This window comes from Alligator mississippiensis, chromosome 7 (genome assembly GCF_030867095.1).
Source record: "Alligator mississippiensis isolate rAllMis1 chromosome 7, rAllMis1, whole genome shotgun sequence".
NCBI classification, from domain to species: domain Eukaryota; kingdom Metazoa; phylum Chordata; order Crocodylia; family Alligatoridae; genus Alligator; species Alligator mississippiensis.
In genome coordinates, this window is record NC_081830.1 from 12,079,263 (window position 1) to 12,097,643 (window position 18,381).

The window sequence follows — 18,381 nt, forward strand, 5'->3', positions numbered from 1 at the left end:
ATTACAATATGAATTAGCATCCCCTGATATTAAATGCCCTGAAGTGTAAGTGATAGATGGTTGACAACCTCATACGAACCCAGAGAACAGACTGCACTGCTGAGTTCAGGAAGCCACGGTCATCTGCACAGTGCTAATTACATTTGGTAGCTAGTAGGGCTGCATGACTTGTGGACGACACTTACGGTGTACACTTCTTTGAATTCTAAGCAAATTTAAATTGACAGCCTGCACCCTCTTTCATGCTTAGTTTCTAAGAGAAATTTAAGCCCTGGGCACAGGCCCTTGCAAGGCTAATATACCATGTAAATCCCACAGGGATTCTTGTTGTAGAGGGCCTGATGTGTGCTGCGGGTCCTGTGTGCTTTCTACACCTTCAGCAGGCCATAGAGTAGGGGCTGCTGAGCTGCTCTGACACTTCCCCACTTGCTGAATATCCTCCCACAGGACCTAGTCAGGGAATATCCTCCCGCAGGACCTAGTCAAGGAGCTTAAGTGGGACTAGATGTGTTCAAATCAGCAGGTCCTGACAATCTCCACCCCAGAGTGCTGAGGGATTGGCAGAGGTCATTGCAGGACCCCTGACACAACTTTTCGAGCACTGGTGGTGCTCTGGTGAGGTGCCAGAGGACTGGAAAAGGGTCAGTGTGGTCCCCAGTTTCAAAAAAAGGGAGGAAAGAGGGCCCAGGAAACTATAGGCCAGTTAGTTTTACTTCGATCCTGGGAAAGCTCTTTGAGAAAATTATCCAGGAGCACATCTGCAAGGGACCAGCAGGGGAGATTATGCTTAGGGACAATCAACATGGGTTCATTAGGGGCAGGTCCTGTCAAACCAACCTGGTGGCCTTCTACAACCAGGTCACAAAAGCCTTGGATGCAGATGTTGCGGTGGACGTAGTCTTTCTGGACTTTAGGAAGGCCTTCGACACGGTCTCTCACCCCATTCTCATTAAAAAATTAGGCAACTGTGGTGTCAATGCCTACACAGTCAGATGGGTCGCAAATTGGCTGGAGGGTGGTGGATGGGTCATTTTCAACCTGGAGGGATGTGGGCAGTGGGGTCCCCCAGGGCTCGGTCCTCGGGCCCGCACTGTTCAACATCTTCATCAGCGACTTGAACGAGGGGGTGAAAAGCACCTTGTTCAAGGTCGCGGATGACACTTAAGATGTGGGGAGAAGTGGGCACACTAGAAGAAAGGGACAGGCTACAGCTAGATCTGGACAGGTTACAGAGCTGGGTGGATGAGAATAGGATGGGTTTCGAGCACAGATGCATCACGAGCAGGTCCAGGGAGGTGATCCTCCCCCTCTACGCGACACTGGTCAGGCTGCAGCTGGAGTACTGCGTCCAGTTCTGGGCGCCGCACTTCAGGAGGGATGTGGCCAATATGGAGAGGGTCCAGAGGAGGGCCACCCACATGTTTAGGGGGCAGCAGGGCAGGCCCTATGAGGAAAGGCTACGAGACCCGAACCTGTTCAGCCTCCACAAGAGAAGGCTGAGGGGGGATCTGGTGGCTCTTTATAAACTAGCCAAGGGGAACCAGTGGGGAATGGAAGAGTCCCTGTTCCCCCAAGCACTACAAGGAGTAACTAGGAATAATGGTCACAAGTTGTTTGAGAGTAGGTTCAGGCTAGATATCAGGAAGCACGACACAGTCAGGGCGGCTAGGATCTGAAACCAACTTCCAAGGGAAGTGGTGCTCGCTCCTACCCTGGGGGTCTTCAAAAGGAGGCTAGATAGACACCTTGCCGGGGTCGCTTGACCCCAGTGCTCTTTCCTGCCATGGCAGGGGGTCAGACTTGATGATCTGCTCAGGTCCCTTCTGACCCTACCAACTATGAAACTCCCAGGCAGACCTGCCGACAGTACTGCTCCCAGGTACTGCACATTTTACAGAATGGTGAATGTCTAATTTGCAAACAGGAGCATTTGCACCAGAAACTTGATCCCCGTGAAACACGCTCAGCAGAACCCATTGGACCTGTGTGTCCAGGCGGCACTGTGCTACGCTGCTTGAAACCAAGATTTATACTAACAGGAAAGAAACAGATAATTTTTCCAGTTTGGTTTTGAACTCTGTTTTCAGTTGTGTTCAAGACTTGGGCACAAGATCAGGTCACTGTTTGGCTTCACTCCATTGGGGTTACCCACCGCAGCTGGAAGCTCTTTGCTACTAGTTCCCTTTCCCCCTGACCCAAACACAAGAGCATCTCCCCTTTGACTCAGACATGCTAGGCACATGCTGGCCAGTGAACTATGCTACAGCCCCTAATAGAGTCAAATGAGTGTCTCAGAACACTGCAGCCTATATAAATACATCTGTTTTGTCTTGCTCTTAGTGTTGCTTCATTTAGTTTGACAGTTTGGTTATTATGTGCAAAGGCAAGTGAAGAGTACTGCACTGGTGATTACATGGTCATCAATTAGCTGGCGGGCTGGGGTGGCACAGGCGCTAAGGCTTGTGGTTACCAGCCCAGAGATCGCAAGCTGGAAGCCATAGCAGATGCACTAATGGGGCGGCCCTGTCAGATTCCAGCAAATCCGCAAATTCTGTTAAATACCTTGTCACAAGGACATGAAAAAGGAGGGAAGGAAGCTGGTGTTCTGATAATGCTATCAGGATTCTGGTTTACTGAGCCTTTTGGCACCGATCAAAGGGGAAAAAACAGAGAATAGGATGTTTTCTGCTTTGAAATTAACTGTGAGCGGTTCTGTCAGCAGCATATATCCTGTCAGCCTCTTCTGCATCGTTCAATATGATCACTCTCTCATGAACACACTTCCTCACCCAATACTGATGACATTGTGATCATTTGTCCCATTCCTCTTTCACCACCTAACGATGCTAAGAGGCATCTGCAGTGAGCTAACGAGCGACTGTAGAGCCATAGCATGGTCATTTTTCTTTTTGGGGTACAGGGAAAAAAAATTGAATTGAGAGGTCTGGCTTACTAGGTGACTTCCATCTACCTAGCATCAAACCCGATGAAGAAAAAGCATAAGGAGCACACAGGCGCAAAGAGGGATAAGGTCATGCACAATTTTTTTGCTCTCACGCATGCTCCCACACATGATGCTCTTCAAATCAGATATTAGTTCATGTGACACAAAGGATGATTCTCCTTCAAGTCTATACGCTCCCAGAATTTCACTGGCAGTGCTAGCTGCACTACAGCGCTGTGCTCAAGGCATCATGCTGCCCTTGGATAAGCCAGCCAGGGCAGGACTAGATCTCACACTCGCTGCAATGGGAGTTTGCAGGAAGAATGGAACAGCACTCAAGTGTAAGGAACAAGAACCCCTTAAAAGCAGAGCCAAAAACCCATTGGGAATCAAGGAAAGGTCAGGTTCCCAATCACTCTGGGTCTGCCTAATGCTGGCTAACAGTTTTCATCACCCAGACCCAAACTGCTTCTTCCCAATACGTGCATCTTGAAGCATTCCCCAACCCCAGTGCCATCATTTGCTACCCCAGTCCACAATCCATTCCCATCATCTGGTAGGGAAACAGTAATCTTATTCTGTCCTTTACTGCCTCACCTTATAACAAGGAGGTAGAGTCAATACAGCTCCAAAGGTGCATAAAACAAGTCTTCAGAGGACACAAATTAAAAGCATCAAACCTGATGGGTCTTCCATGCCTTCTAAGGATTTTGGAATTTTGTCCAAAATTTTCAGGCAAAATTTTCAAAGGGCAGAAATTGAAAAAAAATATTTTGACTTTGTCGTTTAAAAAAAAAAAAAGTCAAAAAATTGTAGTGAGATTTTGTTTCAACTTTGCTATTTCATTTCACTTTGTTTCAGTGTTTTCTTTTATTGACATATTGGCTTTAATATGCTTTTCCTATTTAATGTTTTAGCTAGCATGTTTTTTAATATTGTAATGTAGCATAAAAGTCTTAAGTTCATGACAGCAGAATTTGACCTGACCTCTGGCCAGTTCCCTTTTATTACATGGATTTAGACATGCAGGTGCTCTTTATTAGTGCTCTGATACTTCAGCAACTAGTATTTTAAGAATACAGAGTCATACATTAAAAATAGATATGCCTGTGTGAGTTTGCTACCTCATTCACTCTTCAGTTTAGGGAACAAAGAAAATTTATTGCACTATCAGTCACTGCAATAAATGCTTAGGGACATTTATTTCTTGGTCCTAGTCACCAACCTGGATTTCAAGATACTAAATACTATATGCAAGGTTTCAGTATCTTCTGAGGCCAGTGGCTCCTAATACTATTATCACTATCAATCCTCCTCCAAGGTATTTCATTTAACAGGAAGCTTTAATGATTACTGGGTAGAGTGGAGACTTGGCATGCAGCGACCCCAGACAAGCACAGATCATGCTTTCTTGCCCATTTTTGGATGTGCAATTAAGACCCAGTGTTGAGTCATAAATCTCCCACTGTGCTGGGGTGACTAGATGCTTCATTGAATAACATGGTCCATCTCTTCACCAGTTAGCTGTTGGCAAAGAAGCAGATTTTTTTTGCCCAGATCATTATACGTTTAATTACTTATTTTTTCTGGAATCCCAAATTCATGATGCATCTGAGCAAACATTACACCCTGAGCCATTAGAAACAACATTCATGAGACTGTCTTCAGCTGAAATACTGGAACTGAGAACTTGCATTTCATTACCCATTCTAGTTGCCATTACCTGGTTGCAGCAATCTTAGATGTGGGGCCATATCATCCAACCACCCACAACCCGGCCAGCTTTTCCAGCTGAAGAATAGACAAGCCACCCCAGTGTTGTTTAGACTGCAGGCTCTTTGGATCTAGGACTTTATTTCTGTTTGCTCTTTGTAGCCATTACATGGATGAATCACTTCTTTAACAATTCACCACTCCCGCGTTGGATTATTCTCTATCTGACCTAACGACTGACCTTACGTCATCTACTCTGTGGAGGTTCAGCGCTGTGTTTTATGGGATTGTCCTACTCCACGCTGAGTGTCTCAGATGAAAGGCTATATATCAGAGCCCTTGACATACATTAATTAAGCCTCACAACATCCACATGAAGCCTGAATACAAATCTGGATCTGAACTACCTTGGACTTTGATTCTGATGGAGGTTTTTGAGCTGGCTCCTGTCTCTGTAAGGGACTAAATCAAACCCTGCTTTCAAAAAACCTCCCAGCTTTGACTTGCTAGAGAATGACTTAATTGAGAAGAATCTTAGAGGCTTCAGTCTACACCATGCATTGTTTTCTCCATTGTACAAATGGATCAACTGAGGCTCTAATGTTTCTCCAGGGACAAATAGCAGCGGCACGTAGTTGTCCCACTGCTACTTGTTGCTGGGGAATGCCCCTGCACACGTGCTCTGGGGCATGGCAAATTGCCCCAGGTGGGGCCAGCACCTGGGTTAGCCCCAGCAGCTTTACCTGGGGTCCTGGGGGCTCCCAGGGCTGCAGTGGCAGCAGTCCGGGTGAACAGAGCCTCACCGGCAGCTGCAGCATGGCTCTGGCCAGCCAGGCTCTGGTTTTGGGCAGCACATGCTGCTGCCACATGCACCATTCTGCTTTTTTTTTTTAACTTTTTTTTTTTATGAATCTAATTTTGACTCTGCTGCAAATGTGCTGCATAGAGAACCTTTGCACGTGCACTACGTGCAATTTGCAGCATCTCAAAAGCCTTTAAGGTGCCACAAAGCGCATGTGCGTGCTTGTCTGAACGTGCCATCAGAGGGCAAAAAGGCAGAAGTGGCTGTGAATTTTGAGTGCACATCTAGAAACACTCTGGCCCTCATGTTCAGATATGACAGCTGTGCTTGTCATTGAAAATGGTGGCTTTGGAGGTCGTGGACGTGCAGTGAATCAGAACCTGAGCTGAAGGTTAAATGCAAGTAATTCTAGTTACTAGGAGAATGATATAACTACCACACCTTTTTGTCCCTCCTCGAGCCCCACCCAAAGTAAGAGGGGCTAGTGGTGAAGGCTTCTTCCCCGCTGCCTGGCTCTTCAGCAATCTTTTCTCTGCTCTGGGACTTCACAAGCCATCTGTGCTGTCTTCATCTCTAGTGAGTATTGAGCAGCTTTGTCCTTCAGGTGGGAAAAATGAGAAACTCAGCTGCCTCACAGTGCCTGTCTCACTGCATCATTCAAACAGTGAGGACTACTTCTCCCAAGCTGTCCTGCCACATTATCCCTCTTTCCAAATGCCGTGCCTCACATTTGCAACAGTGCAAACTGGGAGTAAGTCTATATAATCTGGCTGCTGCACACGAGAGCAGAATGATACCCACTGTCGGAGCAGTCTCCACACCCAGATATTCACCCAGAACCAGACCTTTACCAACTCACGCAGTCAGCTGTCAATATTAGCACACAGCAGCTCCCCTTCTCAATTATGCGTGTGAATCAGACCTGGGGAAAGGAGCTTGGTTAGCTCTGGAGATTAAGGCAGATATAGAATCATAGAAAATTTGGGTTGGAAAGGACCTCAGTAGTTCACACCTAATCCAACCCCCTGCTCAAAGCTGGACCATCCCCAATTAGATCATTCCAGCCAGGGTTTTGTCACGCTGAGCCTTAAAAACCTCCAAGGATGGAGATTTCACCACCTTTTTGGGTAACCTGTTTCAGTGCTTCATCACCCTCCTAGTAATAACATTTTTCATAATACCCAACCTAAACCTCCCTTGCTGCAACTTGAGTCCTTTGCTTCTTGTTTTGTCATCTACCACCACTGAGAAGAGTATATATATTCTGTTCAAAGCATCAGGGTGAGTCCTACTAAGATTGGGACAGTAGATTTAGCCTGTCAGGTTTATTTCACCTTCTCTGGTGACATACAGCCTGAACTAGCCTGCGTCCTCAAACCATCTTACATGCCTTCATTCATGGATATGATTGGGAATTGGGGGCCTATACAGCTTTGAAGATCTGGGACGGTGCTTCTGAATGGCTCAGACCCTCTGGATAATGCCATTCTTTAATTAAATCTTCTGCCACTGAGGATTTATTCAATCCTTTGAAACAGGGCCATTCAGTACAGCAAGGAGCATAATGTTGCTCCCCTCCATGGAACAGAAGGCAGAAACAGAAGAGGTCCAGCTCACACAGAGGGATAAAAGGATGCCAGGCTTAACACTTCTAGGGTGAGGATGTTAATGTTATGAGAAGCCGAGATCGATCTTTCTGGAGAGCGCCTTATTCCAATTGACTCGATGTAGGTTCCCATCAGACACTGAAATAGTTGATTGATTGCTCGCTAGGGCAGAAAGCACTTTATTTGTAGGGAATGTTAGGAGCGATAATAGGGTGTTTCTTCAGCCAGTAACACGATGGCATGAGGGAGCATCAGGTGTAGAAATAGCCCAGACGCACATGTTTCACTGCTTAGCAAAGCAAAGCTCAGGAGGATGCCATAACAAAACAAGACGTGAGGATGTCTAAAGACTGTCTGCCGTGGAGGCTTGGAAATGACTAGACTGCGCAAAAAAGAAGTGGTTTGAAGAGAAGGGGGTATTTCATGACTCCTTTCAGAGCTAAGGGATCTTTTGTGCTTGGTGCTGCTCGAGTTTGGTGAAAAGGCAGTCCCTACTCCAGCAATGTTGTGGCTGAGATTTTCAAAGAGGCATTTAATTTCACCCGAAATTGGGTTTATAATTCACCTTGGCCTCTCTGAAAATCCCAGTCTTCATTCTTAGCTGTATGAAAAGATACTACAAGTGCAGGAAACATGAATGGGCAGGTGAAACTAGACCTAAGCATTTTTCAGTTTTCTGTGCCAGGGAATTAAATGCTTAAACTTGAAATCCAGCCTGATTTTCAGCTGCCTTCCATGTTACAACTTCCAGGTATCACTTCTGCGTGACTGTGCTGATCTACTTCCTGCCACTTCTGGTCATCGGATTTGCCTACACAGTGGTTGGCATCACCCTCTGGGCTAGTGAGATACCAGGCGATTCTTCTGACCGCTACCACGAGCAAGTGACAGCTAAACGGAAGGTAAGCAGCCTTCCTCTGCTGTAGGATGGAGCTATACCGGGGAGGAAACACAGAGCAATTCAGCCTGAATGAACTCTGGGTGACCAGCTATTCGGAGAACAATTCTTCAAACAGAACAGAACCTGATTGCTTTTCAAAAGTAGCCAGAGTTTGATTTCTTGGGAGTGCAGTTGGATACACCACCAGGGTCTTGATTTTCAAAAGCAGCAAGACTTTTGAAAAATGAGCACTTCAGACAAATCAGGCCAAGAAAAGAGAACAGGAAGCACAAAACACTCAGGAGGGAAGGGAATTTTTAAACAGGTTGGCATTTTTTTTAACAGTTTTTTGGTGAGACTGGACACCTCAGATGACCACAAATGGGACTACTCAACTGTAAAGCTATAACTTCCAATCCAGCCCTCATGGCCAAAAAGCATTAATACTGGTTGGCAGAGGGTGGTGGGGTGTTAAATTACTTTGGTTCCATCTAGTACCTACTAGAAAGCAGTACAAAACCTGTATGAGCAATGACTGGGATCCCTTAGTGACAGTCACCATAGAAAGACCAAGGTTAAATGGAGGAGGCAGCAATAACCTACTCCTAGAAGCAGCCTTCCAGGGCAGGGTTGAATGCTGGGGCTAAGTACACACAGTCAAAAAGCCTGAGGCTGAATCGATTCAATCTTTGTAGGTTAGTTTAAGCTGCACAGATTGAACCAATAAGCAAGTGAACAGGCATTCACTTTTGATTGAACGCAGAAACGCAGCCACATGCCAGCAGTGGCCCAGGCCAGAAGTTTGGGGGCTGTAGAGCACACCTCCCTGCTCAGCTGGAGAAGACAGCTTGGGCCAGGTCTAGCCCGCCCACCCTGAAAGGTGGGGTTTTCAGGGGAGGTGCAAAACATCCTGGGATGCTGAGGGACTAAGGTAACTTGAATCTGGAGGGGATCTGGGACAGAAGTTCAATAAACCTAAATCAGTTAAGTCTGATACGACATCCATCGAGGTTTATCTTAAACCGGCCGCAGCTGTTTTGAAAACTTATACTGGTTTATGTGTAATTTCTGTCCCTATCCAAAAGGGCTACAAACAGATGTTGCACATGTCCTAGGATAAACCATTTTATCCCAGAGCAAAGTGCTATCATTGAGACATCCATGTCCATTGTCCCATGATAAATCCTAAAAAGGTTTATGCATCTACATCTGCTTTATGTGCTTAAAAGGATATAAATTACCAAGAAGTCGACCTCATGGGTGACTGGTACTGCCTTAGTCAGGAGGGGCACGTGTCCCCCCTGTGACCAGTCCTGCTGACCAGGGGGAGTCCCCCCATGGCCAGTGCTGCTGACCAGGGGAAGGGGTCCCTCCACAGCTGATCCTGTGACGGCCAATTGCTGCAGCCACTTCTGGGAGCGGCTGCAGCGATCAGCCGGCGCTTGCAGGGGGGGCACTGACACTCCTGCCTACCCGCCTTCCCATCACCTAAGCAGTGAGCGCGGCCGGTCACGGGGTGCACCAGGAGGTGCATGTGCACCCCCGTGCACCCCCTACGTGTTGCCACTGCCCTACCTTCTCCTGTATTCATCCACACAGGTTTCTTTTCCAGTACATATGTTTTCCCCCCAAGCTCACAAGGAATTTGGAGGCTGATTTAATGGCCTTTCATCCTCCCACAGGTGGTGAAGATGATGATCATTGTGGTGTGCACCTTTGCGATCTGTTGGCTCCCCTACCACGTCTATTTCCTCCTGCAGTATTTTAACCCCCACTGGTACATGCAGACATTTATACAGCAGGTCTACTTAGCAATTATGTGGCTGGCCATGAGTTCGACCATGTACAACCCCATTATCTACTGCTGCCTTAATGACAGGTGAGTTTTGACCATTGCCACCCAGCAGCTGTGTTTCAGAGCACAATGCAGAGGTGATGGATGGCTGGGATGTGGCTGGGAAGAGGTGGAAAGGCAGGTTAGTTACAGCAGGTGCAGCTTAGGGTGGAAGCAACAGCTCAAGGGTAGCAGTTGAGAACACTGCTGAAGGCATCTGGGTTTTTCTGCAGAGTGTGCATTAAATTAGGAACTCTGCTCCAACCCAGCTCTTGCCAGCTATAGATTTCAAGTACTATTCAAAAGAAAAGAAGCCTTGCCATTCTCATTTTATGGACGAGGAAGCTGATGGGCAGGGGGAGAAGTGACTTGACTAAGGTCATGCAGCAAGTTGGTAGCAGGGCTGGGAGCAGAGCTCTGCTTCACAGTCTAGCAGCTGGAACATATGACCATGGTGGTGTGGCGGGTCAGCCTGAAATGTTGTCTTTGTTCCCACATTGGCGTCCTTCCCCCTGCACTGATTCTGCTCTACCCCACTCAGGTTTCGCGTTGGCTTCAAGCATGCTTTCCGGTGGTGCCCTTTCATCAGTAGCAGTGAATATGAGGGGCTGGAAATGAAGTCTGCCAAGTACCTCCAGACCCAGAGCAGCATGTACAAAGTCAGCCGCATGGAGACCACTGTGTCCTCAGTCATTGGCAACACCGAGGAGGAACTTGAAGACAGCAACAAAGGGAAGCGCCTCTCTGTGGACATGACGTCCAATGGCTCCTCCCGCAGTGACTCTAAGACAGTCTCTGAGAGCCTGAGCTTCTATTCCAACACCCTTTCCTAAAGCTGCCACCTAGCAAGCCACAGCCACAACACCCAGCCTCCTACCATGCCCCCTGGCCTCCATTCAATGTGTATCCAGGTGCCCTCACATCTGCCTCTTCCTGCCCAAGATGCTGCAGCTTTGCCGTGACAGTTGCTGCTGCTCACCCCTTCTGTCTGACAAAATGTGACAACCCCTCTGCCCTCTTTGTGGTATTGTGCAGGTGTTTGCTGTACTTGATGCTTCACTAATGACACTGAGTGAATATGACTTCTCATTTATGGTTCAGCATGACAGAAGGGCAGGGAAAAGGAAGGCCAAACCTATTAGAAAGTTGTCCTAGAATCGTCATTCCTGGTCCTGCTATGCCCTTGAATGTGAAATGCAGTGTTGGCATTTCCCCAGCCTCTTCCCATCTTTGTTGATGAACCTACCTACTCCCATGCTCTGTGCTGGAAGCTCAGGAATAAGACAGAGGAACGCTATCAAGAGGGCACAGTCAGGCAGGCTGTAATTCAGGAGTAAATGCAAAGTTAGCATCCATCTCCTTGCTTACCGAGCAGATGTTGCAGACAAGGTTCTTTGGGTAAATCCAATATCTTGTATTAGGCCAACTCAAATAGTTGGAAAAAAATCTTCTTAATTAATAAGGCCATGCCTTATTGTCACTCTCTCCTGCTCCTTGCCCTGTTCTGGATTTAGCTTAGTGTAATCTAGAACAGATCCTGTAGTGAAAAATCAGGACTCCTGTAGGACACCACCCTGCACTCAGCCTGTTTAGCCACTTCTGTTCCTAGATCTGAGAACTTCAGTTCAACTTTTGATTGCATCCTCCATCTGCTAGGCTCCCCATGCACAATGCAAAATTTCTGGGTTATTTGTTCCAGGGCCCAATATGTTTAATTAAAAATGGATACCAGAATGCAAAAAGAGGGAGCAACCACTGTCACAAAACATGGTTTGCCAATTGAACAGAAGCCTGGCAAATAACATGCCTCCTATTTTTCTCAAGGCAGTCAGTAACGGTGTCCAACAAACATGCAGGGTTTTTTGGCCTTTTCCTAAAGGATTTTTCCTCAAGGCAGTGATATATTGTGAGTGTGATTTGAAGAGTATTAGGAGAAGGGGGAGTCAAAAATATACAGAAGCATTTGTTTCACAAGGTTATCACATACTAGCTAAAATTACTTAGCAGTTGTAGACAGAACCGTTTCTACCGGAAACTGCAGTTTTGTCAAAAAAATCTAAATGTTTTGTGAGTATGCATCAGTTTCTATGACACTTCTGACAGCCAAGTGTCTAAACATATCATTTTAACTTCCTTGTTTTGTTTCAATCCGGTAAAAATTCTTCTTTTTGGCTCTATCCTTTTTTTGGTGTTTATACTATTACATTTATTACAGATCTATATTTCATATTTTTGTATATTTATATTATACAGTTTCACCTTGATTGAGATCATTTCCAGTATTGCAGTGAAATGGTTGTGTTTCAGGTTAGGTTTTTAAATTTCTCTTACATGAAAATTAAATTTTCGGTTCCAGTTGGAGGGAAAACACATTTCAGGATGTCAGAGTTTTCCACGGGATAAAACCTCAGCTCAAATGTTACATTATTATCAAGATCTAATGTTGATTATCAAGTTTGCATTAGACCTATTATAAACCTTGGGTGCATGAAGCAGCAATAATATTATTTGCAGCTTGTAAAATGCTGGTCACTATAAGAAACTGTAATGCTATACACAGGAGTACAGTGATTTAGATATGGACTAGGGGAGCTCTGTGTGTACCCCTGTTCACCCACTGAAATGTAAGGTGTTAAATCAGCCATCAGTTGGTCAGGTTCTTTACTATTCAGCCTGTGAAGTGGCTGCCAAAGGATATAGCTGCTATATCAATCCCCAACTTGAATAATTTTTCTAGACAGAAATACTCCTATGTAAATAGGAATGCCCAGAGAAATTTTCTGAACCCACAGATTTCTCTAGTCAGAGCATTACTGCCTCTAGGTGCAGCTGGCAAGAGCCTCCTTGTACCCTTTTAGTCTATGTTCTACCCAACTCCATCACTCAGAAGCAGTCTTCTGGACACTACATGGGGCCAGGGCCATGTCGTTCTTTATAGCCGTGACTTCGTAGGGTTACAGGGTGCTACCCTTCACACATAACACTTGCAACCATTATAACCACCCATAAATGGCCCACTTCTCCCATTCTCAAGAAGATCTCTCATCTTCTTTATCCTGTTCCCTTGCTGCCACTGCATCCGTCAAGCCACTGTCTACTGACATCTTTGACATGGGGAATTGGAAAGGTCATGGATGTAGGTGAGGATTTCCTACATGCAGACTTCAGCCCCACCTGACAGCACAGTCCTCCCACCACACCATCGAACTGCCACACAGCGCTCTAGTAGCCAAAAGACAGCATACGCCTGGTAAACTGAAATGCCTTAATGAGCTCCTAGTGAATGCACTGTGCTGGGTGCTTGCTCTAACCTTGGACTGTATTGTAACAAATTATTTTAATTGTGGGGGAGGTTGTCTAACAACCCTTCAGCCAAGCATCCTGGAGCTGTACTGCCAATACGTTAAGAAGGTGCCACAAAGCACAACTGAATCTTGATGCCAGCTCTGAGCCGAAGACTGACTTGCATGTGCAGCCCCATTGTGTCATACTGGTGAGAACAAGACCAGTGGCTGACTTATAGTAACTTTCCTAGCAACCTTTAACTCGTAATGTGGGAGAATCCCACAGACATGCATGGGGAACAGCAATGAGGTTGCCAGAGCTTGTCACATGAAATATTTCTTATACATATTGTCCAAACTTCCAGCTAATGCTCTTCATACCTAAGTGTTTTTACTTCAAGTAATAGCTTGCAGCGAGGTAGTAATAGGAAACGTTACCACTTTCCGTTGTGAAATTTAAGCTCCGGGGCACACAGTCACTGGCATCTGTATGCTCTCAGTGTTTACAAAGTGTCTCGAATTGTTTAGAAAGTTGGGGGAGGGAGAGCTGTTCTTAATAACATGCATGTCAATAGCATGATACTTGCAGAGTCTGCATCTTAAAGCACTATCTATCATGCAAGTGCCAGCTCGTTAGCCCTAAACATGGTTCTGCCTTTTTACACAAGTGAGCCAGATTCCCAATGAATTTAAATAGGTATAATGATAATGACTTCAGTGGAGCCTTTGCAGCAACTCCCTTGATGTGGCCCAGTTGATTGGGAATGTGGCCCAATTAAGGGAACACTTCCAAGGAAAAAAGCATTAAAAATATGTGCTCCTTCCTCTTAGATGAAGCCAAGGTTAAGAAACACAAGCTGTTCTGTGCAAGCTGTTCAGGGCTGCACACTAGAGATGGTGCCACATCCAACTTCCCTGAAGAGCCAGGTCACTGGAATGAGGTGGGTGGTTTCCACCTGTTGCAGAGACAGACTGTTTTCAGGATATGAGGGTCTGGAGCCAAGTTTGGAGATGGACTTTTGGCGCGGGCCCATGTGCCGGATGGGTACAGGAGTCTCAGACAAGTAACCTAGTTCTGGTGACTTGCTGTGCTGTGCAGCCACGATCTCTGCCTGCAAGCCCTCAATGCTGATTAAAGAGCTCAGGAAAGAAACATGGGGAGGGGGAGGGAATAAAAACACCCACAAGCAAATTGTAAGTCTAGTCAAAATGATATTACATTGTTCCTGTCAAATGAGAGCTGTAACAGAGACCTTGGGCTCTGTGAATTTCATTAAGCCTCTTCTCAGGTTTATTTTCAGTTCTCTGACCAGAAATCCAATTGCAGAACATGATGATTTCTTTTCATCTTTCCTGACTTTTTACAATGCAGAATACTAATGTTCTGAGATAATCACAGCAGAGGTCTGTCTCCATTATACCACAGGCATGACTCCCACTGACATTACCGGGAGCTGCCAGTGCTCTTCTGGCACGGAAGAGATGCCCAAGTACAATCCATAGCAGTATATTTACTGCTGCATTCACTGCTGAAGTGCCAGAATCAATGTCGTATTTTTTTCTGCTTCCACATAACCTTAAGATTCAAGTAGACACGGCACCAATGCAAAACTCTGCTGCTAATGACCCCAAGACACTGGTGGGTCTTTCTTTCTCTTCCTCCTCACAAGAAGCTCCTTTTGAGCCAAGCCAGATCTCCATATCTAAATGTGCCAAAGCTGAAGCTGAGATCTAAAACAATCTCCCTTGTGCGGACTGGTAGGATGTGTCCCGTCTCTTCCAGGAACCAGCTTTCCCCTAGGAGGCTGGTATTCAGATATGTTGCTGCAAATAGGTAGAACCTGCCTCTTGACCCTGGTCTGTCCTTGCCAGTGCCCTGAGGCAGATGATGACCCTAGGCTCAGACAGGGTGCACTACTTCACCAGTCCCTGTTTTTTCTCCATGAGAAAGCAGACACTGGAAGCACAATATCTAGGGGCAGCAAAGACACTGTCTTTACAATGCCAAGGCTTTGTCTCAGAGCATCAGACTTTGCATCTGCAGAGCTGAGCCAAACCGCTATGCACCAACTAGCTCTGGTGGTTTCAGAGATCCATCAAACCCCTGGTCCTACTCCCTACACAAAAGCCAACGAAACCAAGGTGTAGAAAGCTGATGTTCTATTGTTCTGCATGAAATTGGAGCTTTTAACCTCTTCTTCCTGATAGCTTAGGAGAGGCAAAAATACCAAGTTTACTGTGTGTAAGCCTGCCCAAGCATGTACAAATAAATAGTAGAAATAGAGCAGGAAGGAACAGGGCACACTCTATCCTATTTCCCAGGAAAGAAGACATTTTTGCAGACAGGAGAAACTGCCCTCACTTGCAACCCATGCAAGGAAAGACAGTTCACTCTAGCTGCTAAGCAGGGACTCCACCTACAATGTCCAGCTTCCCACATCTTTAATAATTGCTCCCAGGCTTGTATTAGAATCCCATCAGTGTTCCCAAGAGAAGCTGCTTAGCTCAAGAGGGGAAAGACCAGCCCCTATGAAGCAGTCTCGATTTACTACGTTCCTCTAGGAAAGATGAGCGTCTGCAGTTTATGATGTTTAAGTAATGTAGAAAAAAAGCCCAGTGGCTCTCGACAAGTTACCCCAGATGCCCTTGGCTGGGAAAGTGGGATTGCTTCTTCTCTGTGGGAGAATCCTTCAGGATTCACAAAGTACGGTTGGCTTCATGACTATACTCTGAGAGTTGCAATTCTTTTTCTGATTCACAAGAAGAGGCTTCCAGATTCAAGTGTTTTAATCTGATACTTGTAATTCCCCTTAATACTCACATATATACCCAGCACAAAATGTGTCAGATCCCAGGGCTCATAGAGGTTTATCACCTTGTCAGTCCCCTTGTCCACAGCCCAATATTTTAACCATCCAAAATGCCATGCTCATGGAGGGCTGAGCCAGTCGTGTGGCAGCTTAAAACCCCCTGGTTACAGCTCACCATACCCTGAGGAAGAGGACAATAAAATCTCAGCAACAGCTGGAGAAAGATAAAAGAAATCAAACTTAGCTTTCCCTAGCCATAAGCTCTACATCCCAGACAAAGTGAATCTAATTCTGTATAATACGATACACTTAGGGAAATAAAAATCACTGCGTGATGTACAAATAGCTTGTGATGTTTCATTCATGGTCCAGTTAATTATAACAGCATTATATGAAATGGCCCCTGTAGTAGCTCTATGTAAGAGAACAAATCTACAATTGGTGATTTGGTTTCCTGTTACATCAGAACAAATTTTCACAATAAATGTTTATTTCGTCATGCCTGTGTTGTGTACTGCCTGCAGCATCTGTGGGGGTGGCCGACACAACCCAAATGTAGAATTGGGGTGGAGATGTGGGTAGGATGGGGGAGGAGGAAGGGTTTTCCATTGGAGGATGGTGCTATCGCAGAACGTTGAAACCTCGATGCACAACGGATAAGAATTACCTCTGGAGGGCCTGCAGTCCCCATGGTGTAAGCAAGCATAGAAGGACACATGTCATGGCTCATTGGAGCCTGTAGAAAGTTGGTGTGAAAGGTCCCAGGGGAACCACCATATTACAACAGATCAATGTTTCACTGAATGCAATATCCCACCTTGCAGAGCAGCCCTTGGAGAGTACTTACTAGCACCTTTCTTCTGGCTGGAGGGCTGAGTCAGATCCTGCTGTCTGGTGATAACCCATAACAACACAGTGATTTGTACTGATGCAGTGCTAACCAGCTTAGAGAGGACCCCACTTGGCAAAGAATTTAAGCTCAAGCCTAGCTTTAGGCAGGTGACTGCTGTGGGACATCTGTTTATGTCAAAATTCAATTTGTTCCTTTATACCAGACATAACTGCCCCAAAACAGCAAGTCTAATAATGTGATGACCCATAGCATCAATAGGGATTGAGCTTTGGTGGAGAAGGCAGAGGCACAAGCTCCCACCACCGCCTGATTCAGGTTGCGCTTTTGGAAATGTGCGCTTTCTGTGCGTGGTTGTAGCAATTTACCCCATCCCGATCTACATTAAAACCTCCTCTTGCTAGAGGGGTCACATCTATGCTTGGACAGCAGTGTTTAACTTTGGAAATGAAGGCATAAAACAGAACCAGATGGGACAGTAAAGTCCCGATTGTTTAAGTGGGTGTCTCATTCAGGACACAGCAGATGGAGAAAAACAGCCCCATGCTTATAAACAAAGATGGCAGATAGATCATTAGCAACAGAATATCCTTACTGCATCAAAACAACCAAACCTCCTTGTGATCATCTCTCGCTCATTGTAATTTACAATCTTTAATTAGAGGAGGGTTGCAAAGCCAAAGCCAATTAGCCTCTCTGCCGAGATGCCAGTCTCTGATACACACGTGCGCTAACTAAGCCTCATTGTTACAGGTTATCTTATTATGCAAAAGTCTCCCATGTGCTCCCATCATGCAATGACTTTGTGTGAGCAATTCCAGGAGGAATCGTCACTGTGGAGGGAAGACCATGTGCAAAGACGTGCTGCTTTAGTATGGGGCAGAGACTGTCAGGCAGAGGAAGAATCGTGGCTACCCCTGGAGCCCATAGCTAAAGCATGTCCCAGGAGGGAAACAGAGGCAGAGAAACACATACAGGTGTGCTCATTATTTGCACCTGGAGCTGCATATCCTCTATGTAAAGAGCAATATGTTGTAGAACCTCATGTGTCTGCTCCATGCATCCCCTATCACGTGACCCTACAGAGTTAAACTGTGAACCCAGAGTACCCATGAAAGTGGTACTTTGGGAAGGGGTGTGCTTAAATTATTTGGGAAACTGGGAGCTCAGCACTGACCCTAGAGTTTGGCAGCTGGTGTGGGTGGCCCCTTCCTAGGGGCAGTAGTAGAGAGCTACCCAGGAAGCATGCCAGAAGTCACAGGAAGACAAAGAGCTGCACCCTGCTTGGACCAAGGGGAGCTGAGAGGGAAGGGCTGCGGACCCCAGGGCTTTCAGGGCAGCATTTTATATCCTTGTTGCCTTACTGTGAATGACTGCAAAAAGCAAAAGGGCAATGGAAGAAAAATCAGAGCCCCTGGAGCTGACTCACACTGTGACTAAGGCAGAGGAACTCAATTCTCCAAATGAATCTGGAGCATTCTACATAATGGTGAAGCCTTAGGGGTACGGTAAATTGACCTGGATCCAGCCCCCAACAGCAATGAGTGGTCTCAGAGAATTCATTCTGTAAGCAGATATTTGCAAGATACTAAATAATGCATTTGTTGATGACTTATCGCTCCATCAAATGACTCACTCTGGAGTGCTTACTGAACTG

General features: G+C 46.0%; 1 protein-coding gene across 1 annotated transcript in view; it reads left to right on the forward strand.

Moving 5' to 3' along the window:
* The window catches only part of LOC102565149 (substance-P receptor), a 65,804-nt gene extending 49,431 nt beyond the window's left edge, over positions 1 to 16,373 (forward strand). Inside the window, exons 3-5 of the mRNA XM_006271931.4 lie at positions 7,818 to 7,968; positions 9,629 to 9,825; positions 10,322 to 16,373. Of these exons, the coding sequence (XP_006271993.2) occupies positions 7,818 to 7,968; positions 9,629 to 9,825; positions 10,322 to 10,613 (640 nt within the window). The 3' untranslated portion in view covers positions 10,614 to 16,373. The remainder of the gene's footprint in view (positions 1 to 7,817; positions 7,969 to 9,628; positions 9,826 to 10,321) is intronic.
* The last annotated feature ends 2,008 nt before the right edge of the window (positions 16,374 to 18,381 follow it).